Here is a 10,497-nt window from a genome sequence, read left to right as displayed (position 1 = left end):
TCGACTAAATTCACAATGTAACGTCATTATTCAAGAGTTACAAATGTATGATTAATAAAAAAAAGAGACGAATTTAAGAAGATATTCAGCAAAGTTCAGAATGATTTTGAAACACACCTTTTTGCATTAAATGAGGGTTTTCTAAAATGGCAATCCACGAGGTGGCAGCACCGAGTCGTCAGGTCCAATAACTGTCAAAGTGCTTATCTTTACTATGAATAGTGAACGATTTTAGTGTTTTTTTTATTTTATAATTAAAGCACTGCATTATTGTTTTACTATTGCGGTTGAGTAAATAAAAAAAACTAAATCATATTGTGTTAACAAATTTTTCAACAAGCTTTTCCTTAGTAGCAGTGACTTTTGCACCTTCTCTCTTAGCTCAATTTTTAGTTCGGAAACCTTATTCTGACCGTAGTCCATAATAAAATCAATAACACTTCCAATATAAGAGAATTTCAATAAACAATAAGTTCGGCACCTACAATTCCATACTATTTGACAGCTGTTTGGACCAGACGCATACGTGGCGCCACCCGGTGGCAGAAAAAATTTCAAAAACCCTCATTATATTCTGTCTTCTATCGCAGTATGGTCTGTGCAAGGCATTATGACATATTGTCTTTGAAGTGTATGTCAATGTGAAATTATAGATGGCGTTAGTTGGTGGCAAAACGGATGTTATTGATTTGGCGCGAATACGTACACTATACGACGGGAAAACGTTCGAGAAAATATTTTTCAGCACACTAAGCTTGCTTTGAAGATAAAATGCCCCACGGCGTATTTGCAAAAAAGAGTGATTTTTTAGAAATTGGTGAATATAATTTTTCGTGGCCCGGTGAAAATGGTACATTTCAGGATTTCGGTTCTGTAAATTACACCATGCCTTCAGGTAAAATAATAAACATTATTATTTATTAGCGCTTGTTTGTAAATATATAACGTGTCATTATAACTACAGGACCCTGGTATTGGCCGTGGTGTCCACTTTGGAGAACCACACAACATCCTCTCTTTCAGGTGAGGCTGTAAAAATAAATTAGTTTGTTCTTAATTACTCAAATAAATAGTTTTTTCAAACGTATTTATATTTTAGTTGTCCAACATGCTCTTCGTGGCGTCGTATTGTGCCCCAAGTACCAAAAAGGGGCAACTGTGGATGCACACAATTTTAATTTTTGGTGAGTTATTTTCTATCTTTCTGGTAGAGGATATCTGATCCAACAATATCTTATTTCAAATGGTAACAATATCCTATTCAACATAACCAGTATATTATCTATACTAATCTATAGGAATACTTAATTCCTAGCTTATAGCAATTATAACTGTTGCTACTAGTTCTACCTAAATAACATAGGGATTACTCTATGTTTGTACTTATTATTTCCCACCAGCCTTCATGCTGTACTCAATATGGGCTTGGCACGTCATCTGTTCACCTGACGCCTTCTCCTGGAACTTTGGCTTCGTATTCTTAAATCTCGCGCAAGTGGTCTACTTGGTCTATGAGATGAGACCAGTCAAATTCGATCCTGAGCTCGAAGAAGTTTATCATACGCTGTTTGAGCCGTTTAAGGTAAATTATCTAATTATTTGTTTCACAAATCCCTTATATTTTTATAATATTAACAGAAAAGCTGGGCCATTATCCAAACTGAAGGCTATTTTAGTGGAGATTCCATTTCATTTCTATGATGCTTTTGCACACTGTTTCAAGGTCCAACCCGATTGTTAGATCCGCACAGTGTGCAGAGTCCCTATAACGCTAAACGCAAAAAAATATATATACAAACATATTAATATACCCCTTCATTTCCTTAAAAATTGATATCATCATGTAGGTTCTTTATAACCACTAAGATTTTATTCGCATATTTTGTAGCCCTAGTAACTTCTTACATAGGTGTCTAGACTGCAGTTCAAGCGCATGGTATCTCCTGACTTTGCACACGTGATGTCACTACACGCAGGCGAAGCGTACGCCATGCAGAATCTCACCAAGACTGACCGGCTTGGACTACTTCTATCTGGAAAGGTAAGGCATAAATATCTATAAGAGGATAGATCATTCCTAGATTCATTCCTGTTAGTCATCTCAGTATACCTACACAATAATTTCGATCTTTGGATTTCGTTTTTAAATTCTAGCTTTATGGCTTACTTATGAAAAACATCGCTAAAACTACGAATATCTTATGTTATTTTTAATATTATTCTTATGCATCTATTCTCGTAGTTTCGATAGATATGATTTTAGGAGAAGGATTGCATTATTAAAATACTCGCCAAAAACAGGGCTACGTTTTTAATTAAGAGGCAATGAGAACGACGCTGATCCCTACCATTATGAAGTTCTTTATTTGACGTTTTTTTACGCGTAATATAACAGGTATTTAACCTGTTAGGTATATTTTACTTAACTCTATTCCTAAGAAGATTATGTGGTTAATACAGAACAATACTCGAACACATACTTCCTTCGATCTAAGAATAAAATAAACACTATTCTTTACGTTTTACTAATTTGAAGTCTCCATAAGGATTCTATCCACAAAAAAATATAAAATTAGATACATAATGCTTGTTAAGTATTTCGCGCAAGAGCAAAATACTTTAACTGTCACCGACCTGATCCTCTGTAATTGGGTCTTTAGTAAAACGTATCCATTATCCAAGTACCTATTCGTATTAGAACAAGCTTGGGTTAAGTTAGAAGATTTAAATCAAGTTATCGGGTTGCACGCTTGCACGTGCCAATATTTGCAATGAATAGGCATCGTAGCGTACCTGACCTAACGATGCGTACGTGCTTTTATATGCAATAGCTTCAAATAATATTATGGCTGCACACATTCCTATTTACTTTTATATTGAGAGGTCACGATAAAATGTTCGTAAACGTAGCTTTTAGGTAGGTTTCGTTACTAACTTAACTGACGCCATATTAGGCTGTGGTTAATCACCATTAAAGCAAGAAGGGCAGTTAATTTCGTTGTTGCCAGCTACATTAACTTTACAAGTTTCTACCGAGCGCCCTCTTAGCGGCTTTGCACCCCGCTTAATACACACGAATGTCCTTACAAATGAGCTGTTTACTGTGAAAGCTATTGTCGAAAACATTTGAATTATTTAACCTACTACTAAGTGCTTATAACAATTGAAATTGCCAAGATATGGTTTACGTATTTACCCTTTGAATATAAAAGTTGGAACTTGGAATATTTTTGTAACTTGTCATCGTTCTTGATAAACGCACAAAAGTGGTTTCGACTCGGCGGACAAAAGAAAACATTAGGTTTATCAGCTAACGTGTAGACGCCCTTCAATCGCTTTGATCGAGGAGTAGGGATAAATCGTACGATATAGGCCTACGTAGATTGTAGCAAGAGATACTTACTACGCGTATATGGGGGTTTACAGTTAAGTCCTAAGTTGTATTTGGTGTGCGAAAATGTAATGTTTTTAGGTCAATGTTATGAGCGGTCATCAGTTCCTACATCCAATTCTGCCTTGTGAGTTCTTGGATTCTCCCGAGTTCGAGTCCAGTCGAGCTACGATAGATGAAAAGTTTAAGGTAATGTTTCAAATAACTAATTTGAATTGCATGTTGCTTATTTTCGATAGTTTCTAGTAGGTAGATACCATTGTGCCATGCTTATAATGATGTTACACGTGTCACAGTAAGTTTCCATTACGGTGCCGGAATTCTACAGAAGGGCTGTAAATTATGTCACTTTTAGCAGGTGCGGAAAGTGTGGAAAATTTGTGTCTACATTCACAAATATTACCATTAAGTTTGATGTTCCAAAGGCATCTCATTTCACGCAATAATGCTTTGGCGTAAAGCGTCACCTTGTTAAGTAAGGCAATGGGGCTAACTAACACGCTTGGGTGGCGGACTGATGAGTTCATTATTCAAGGGGAGTGGAGTTCCTGACTGTACACTCTACTCCGTACCGAATGCTCCGAACCTACTAACCTATTTAAATAAATGTTACAAAAGGTTTTGCTGTGAGTAAAGGTCGGGTTAATACCAACTTGCTCTTTTGAGGTACTTTTTTTGGCCGGCTATTTATTGATCGATCTTGAGGTCGGTTTAAGGGAGTGACTTCCCCATTTTAATTTGACCACCATAATTAAGCGGTCTTTTTTAGTAGGTAATTTAAGGATTTGCGTTTCCTGAGGTTTGTTAGGTTTAATTAAATACTGCACAAATGTCATGTTTACTCAATAAACTTCGTTTTATGAGTATTAGCCGGGCATTGCGGTCGGGTAATAAAGCAAGCCAGCAGCTACCGCAGAGAGTAGAGGCTTCAAGCTTGCCGGGACAGGTCATAAACAACTGCAAACTAAATCGCATAAATTTCGTGCGCGTGTCCAAGCCGAAACACCTCGCTGGCCTGCCGATGCATGCCAATTACTCGGCTCTGTGTCAGCTGCGATAACGTTTTTGTGAATTAGTTTAAAGGGATTTACGTGAATGCTGACTTGCTAAAAATATATCGATAGCAAAAATAATAAATACAATTCTGCAAAGTACCTATCCTGAAATGCTATCGGTAGATAGCTGTATTTGAGTATTTTTATCTCAGGATGGCAATATTTTTAGATCCTTGTCCTTATTACGCATAATACGACGGCTTTACTACGAAATACAGTGCGCCTCCAAAAGATAAGAAGTTTTATCACGCAAGTTGAGCGTCACGTACGACATCATGCATTGTGGGTCGTATCGCTAAGTGATACATTTACGCCTTAGGCGAAGCTGAGTCATAGTTACAACAATGAAGTTATAGGATCGGTTACTAACTCAACCCCACGGTGTCATTAAGTAAAAAGCTTCCCTTCAAGGGTATGACGGCTGCAGATTTGAGAGGTTTTAGCTTTGCAGTGATATCTAAACTATATTTTTACTGTGGTAGTAGCTTTGCATTCCATGTAAATATTATACGAAGTACTTAATATCATATATTTTTCCATCGGTTAAGAAGATTCTAGTGGGTATTTACTTGAAATATTCAACAATTTTTATATTCTTGCTATAGATATCAAGTTTTTTGATTAAGTCGTGGTTCTGAGTCTGAGTCCAGTCGCTTGAGAACGCGAGGATAAAATTGATGGACTTATTTTCATTCATGCGTAATCGAGCTTAGCTAAGCAAAGCTGTTTTTTTCATAATCTACTTATGTGTCAATGTTAAGCACCTTAAAACTTAAATCACTATGAATATATACCTAGTCATAATTGTGCAGTCGAGCCCGATGCATCTAGCCCTAGTTTCAGTTTAAAGTCTGCTTCATTTCATGTAGGTAATGATGATCAAAACCAGTTGTTGTTTCATGTTCGGCGTTCAGACTCGTTGATCACGCTCTGGCATTACCTACTCCGTTGACCTAATTGTTGCCTGATATGGCTGTATAACAGCCGAAGTGGCTTTAAATGCAAGAAACTAGGTTAAATATCGATGAAGTCTAAACAGTCTCGTAAAGACGTGCGGAACTTACCTAAATTGCTTCTTTACCCATCAATCACACGGAGCATTCACTTTTAATGTACCAGACTTATGGAGTGAAAATGTAAATTTTAATCAATAAATCCCTTTGCATTACGAAGATTACATACTGTTCGATGGCTGGTACAAAATGTGTGCTTTCGGAAATGTGTCAAAGCCAGCACAAAGGCTTTCAACGTGCATGCTGACCGGATAAACTGGACATTGAGCCATGATTGACAGGGCAGTGCTGAAACGTTTCCATGTGGTTATACCTAGACATTTTACGTTCATAAGCATTATGTAGTGTAGGTATATACTTGCATGTTTACACGATGTAGGTACTTTAGTAAGTATACAGCTACTAGTAGGTATCTGTATGCATTGCCTGCCTAAGCTTGCCAAGGTTAAGCTCGATTAAACTAATTGCTAGTCTTATTTTTATCAAGAATAAAATATACACGATGATCATGAAAATTTCAGTCGGACGTCAGTTGGTTTATTTTCTATTCGACGAACATAAATGGCCGGATAGTATATTGTAGGTAGAGAGAAAGTTTACTACGTCGTTATTTATTTTACTCCACTGCTACATGTCTGTTGAACTACCACTAAAACGGTTCTCTGTATTCAATTCAACTTGTAAATACGACTGGCAAACTTGTGTATATTTTTGACGTGAAGGAAATAGGTGAAACGTTTATTTATTTATTTATTTATTTATTACAGGGTTTACCAACAGCTTCTGTGTAGATAAAGCTAAGAGTACAATTTTTGTTATTACTAGGACTTACACAGTCGCCAATTCTAGGTTAACCAACATAAACGTTCTGAATATTATTAAATGAAGCGTTCAATAAATCAAGAGGTTTCCCCATTTTATTCTATCGGGCGTCGTAATATCATCATGATAATACGGCACGTATTTAGTTTGCTACTTTATTAAAATGGCCTCTCCGCCCACACGTGGCGGCCGGCACTCATCAACTTCAGTAATAGCTTTCTTTCTTTACACAACCGCGATAACGCCTGACACTATTTTTACGTAATCGTGTAGTGAAATAACGAGCCCCTTTCGTGATATCTTTTCAATTATATACTTTGTTGTATGTTGTAGCTTTTGTGTGCTCAAAGTAAGCAAAGAAACGAGGTGTTTTAATAGCTATTTGAACGGTCTGCAATCAGTTTTTCAGTTCTTTTTCATCGCATTTTGCAAATCATAATTCAATATCTAAAAATATAAGCACCGGCTTAAAGTAAGAACATTACTCAATCTATTCGTTATTTGCTACGACTTGGCTACGAGAGCGTTGCGTAGACTGCCGTAGCAAAGATTTCATAACATCGACTACGACGGAGCAAAAATAGTTTACGACCCTCAAAATGTTCAAACTTAAAACTCCGTACACCCCTTCCATAAACTACCGACTGATACTGTGCCTATCATACATAAACGAAAATATGGCGGGTGAAGTTTCTTTATTTCTTGTGCTAACACCCGCAGGCACTTTATTTATCGTTCCATTATAATAACCACTAATATTATTCTTTTATTCCCTAACAAAGCTATTCTCATTCAGGTGTCGATAGTAGCCGCGTCATCGTGCCGCTACGTGTACTGGCAGCGGAGTTCGCTCGAATATTTGTTCGTAAAGGAGCCGTACCTCGCGTGCGTGGTGACGACGCTCATAGCACGCGACATCACCACCAAGTTATATGCCATGAACAATAAGATCGTCACTGAGAGAGGCTCCCACCTAGATATCAGGTTGCCGAGCATATCGCACGCGCTTGCTCGAAGCCCGAGGAAGCTTCGTGGGGCTAGTAAACTACCACCACCGACCACGGTTCAGCCTGTACCACCTGAGAAACGACCCAGTGAGTACAATACTACAGACTTCTTTATATCCAAATCGACCTGTAAACTTGAGTTTGTATAAAATATTTGAACACGTAAAGTCCCGATACATAAGAAATGAAAGCTACGGCGCTACGTTGCTACGGGACTACGCCGCTACGAAGCCTACGATTGCATAAATTCTATATGACAGCTGACTCGTAAAGTTGCAACAGAACATTACTTTGATAGTTCAGCGCGGTCCGTTATCACAGTGCACAAGCTCTCCTTCAAGTCGTGAAGAGCTTTATACTTGTGTTTGCTTAATGCATGCTAAGTTAAAAAGGTAACAAACTGGTGTCGGGTTGCTTACGAAAGATTTGAGAGAAACAGTGCAGAACTTTCCATTTACTTTTAAAACCCTTTATTTTTGTGTATTTTTTTATGGTAATATTATATACATATATACTTAAGTCTTTAAAAAAAAAACAAGTTTACATCTACATTCAGATTTCAAAAAGAAAAATATTCAACCAAATTCTAATTTCACAGATTGCTGGAGCCGCGAGCCTGAGCCTATCACAACTGCAGTAAAACGCAACTGCAACAACACATACAACGGTGGTGATGAAGAACTGATGCCTTTAGCCGCACACGAGGCCCCGGCCGCGTCCTCAGACGACCTGTCTGTGGCCGACAGCTGTCCTGACACGTCTTCCAAGTACCACAGCTGCGAGGCCGTCGAGACTGATGACGAACTTAGACATTAAATACATTAAAAAAACATTACCCGCTTTATTGATATTTCTGTGAGGTCATTTTTTCTCGTTTCATACCATAACATTTGACAGGAACATAACATTTGACAGGTACAATAACACCTACAATGTTATGTGTGATGAAGAGGCCTCATGCCTCTGCAGCGCATGAGGCCCTGAGTCTTCCAAGAACGATGAAACAAAACACGCACGAGGCCCCCTGACCGCGTCTTCCAAGAATAAGTCAGGGGTATAGTTCGTAGGGGCTTCTAGACAATTCGAAGGAATTGTCGCAGCCCTGGAATACATAAAAGTAAGGGTGCAAACTTGGATAATTTTTAGTAGATACACAAAAGCTAACAGCGGCAGTGCTTTGTACCACTATTGGAGAAGTAAACTTGCATGACTATTAAAGTGACTCTGAAAATGATTTCACTTATATAGAGTTATATATAACTGGGTACCATAGAATACGTATGTTTTATGTGCATTTAAATCAGGTCATGACGTAGGCAGAAACTAGGGTGTACAAAAATTGTGCAGCAGATTTATCCGTGCCCGCATGTTTGCGAGACAAATAGACGAAACTATTATTTGTTGTGTTACACGTTTTCAAAGAGTAGGTCTGTAGTACATACGCGGGCTTTCCTCAGTAACAATTTACTTTTGAAGTATTTGTATAAGGATTTGTATTGCAAATTTAGAATGAATGTTTATAGTTATTGTATCGACTGAGATTGTGATTGAGAGTTGGCAAGGAGAAAAGCAGGTGGAGGGAATTAACAACATTTTGACAGTAAACCATTATATATTGTCGTTGTTTATATTATGTAATCACTACATAAATTAATTTATTAAATGTATTCGTAATGTCAAAGACATGTATTAAAATGTTAAAAATAAAATTGTTTGTCTTTATTTATTTTTCCTGCTAAAGAAAAATACCGAAAAGTATAAACATTCATAGGAGCTACTTTCACAAATTATACAAAAAAATATGCAAAGTTATAGCAGAGAAAAAAGTTTACATTAGAATTATGTACATTAGAATGACGTATCTAATATACTTACTACTATATTACGACTATATTACGACTGGACGTCGCATCCCTACGGCTCGAGCAATCAATCAGCGACAGCAATCCAGTTATCGCAACAATGCACACACAACGTGGCCGGCGCTGACATTGAAATAGGGACATTCATATTATTTTATGTCACCTACAGGTGTATCATTGTGAATTTGAATATAACAGGTTGGTATTTATGCACAGATATTCCATGTTTATGACGTGTATTGTATTGCAAAGAGAATATATTCTGTCATTGAGACTGGACGATGAACAAGAAACGAATACCCAAAGACTTTCTGCAATCCGTTCAGTGCAGTAATTTACAACCAAATTCCTAAAATAAATTACATTATCGAAGGAGATATTGTATAATGCTCGCGAAAACAACATCTTGGTCTCTGACGGGATAAGTTAGAGTTATGATTCGAACCAAAAACTGTAGCGTTGTGCCAAATCACTAATTGGAACTCCTTTTCACATAAACTTCGCAGCTAAGCGTAAGAAGTGGAGCGTAAACTTGTTGTCCAAGCAATAATTTAATCAATTCCTGCTAAACTCGTGAAATTGCTTGCGTTTTATAGGAAAAATATTCTTAGGTAAGTACTTCTTATGTTGATGGTAAGAATAACAAGCTAAAGTAATAAAGATGATTCATCATCTTGGATACTCTCTGATGGGGTAGATAATAGAAACATTGTCAATAGAAAGAGCAATCTCAATTTGATAAAGTACCTGTTAGACTTACCTTGTCTTTTAGTTTGTCACCTTTTTAAATACCACCTTTGCCAATATTGGCAACATCTGGGTAACTACTTTAACCAGAACAAATTACATCATTGTTCAAAATAGACAGCTTCTGTATAAAACGAGTAGGATATCGAAATCAATATTGCAAGCTTTGCGCTCCACAGCGGGCTAACTAGTTTTGTAAAGTGTACTTGTGTTGTCCAACGGAAGTTCGCTCAACGAGCTAAATAGGTCTTTAACTATCTTTGCAGTATAAATTCACGCAACAGATAGAAATGTCCCCATTCGCTTAAAACTTGGTTTTAAATCCATTCTTTAACAATGTTATCAAAAGTTAGGCGGTTCGTTTTATGGGTTAAAATTGTACACGGTTTTCTAATCCTCTGCCATCTGCGGAATTAAACACGTTTGCTGGAGTCGTTTGGCTCTCAACCTGCGCCGTGATGCCAGGAAAAGCAGCAGATATCCGTCCCAGTCTGCCAAACACTCTCAGCCGCAGATGCTGGTCTTGTAGCCAAATGAACCTCATCTAGCGGACCTGCAAGCGTGTTGGCGTTGCTTTTTGGCGACATCAACCAGCGTGGG

General features: G+C 37.5%; 1 protein-coding gene across 1 annotated transcript; it reads left to right on the top strand.

The window, feature by feature from the left end:
- Positions 1 to 662: 662 nt before the first annotated feature.
- Positions 663 to 8,997, top strand: LOC110384130 (popeye domain-containing protein 3). Its single transcript, XM_021345238.3, has 8 exons — positions 663 to 895; positions 965 to 1,023; positions 1,100 to 1,184; positions 1,401 to 1,582; positions 1,910 to 2,041; positions 3,473 to 3,580; positions 7,078 to 7,375; positions 7,887 to 8,997. The coding sequence occupies exons 1-8, from the start codon at positions 772 to 774 to the stop codon at positions 8,102 to 8,104; spliced, it is 1,206 nt and encodes a 401-aa protein (XP_021200913.1). The 5' UTR covers positions 663 to 771; the 3' UTR covers positions 8,105 to 8,997.
- Positions 8,998 to 10,497: the final 1,500 nt, after the last annotated feature.

Source organism: Helicoverpa armigera, chromosome 4 (genome assembly GCF_030705265.1).
Source record: "Helicoverpa armigera isolate CAAS_96S chromosome 4, ASM3070526v1, whole genome shotgun sequence".
Lineage (NCBI taxonomy): Eukaryota > Metazoa > Arthropoda > Insecta > Lepidoptera > Noctuidae > Helicoverpa > Helicoverpa armigera.
This window is presented reverse-complemented; position numbering and strand designations above follow the sequence as displayed.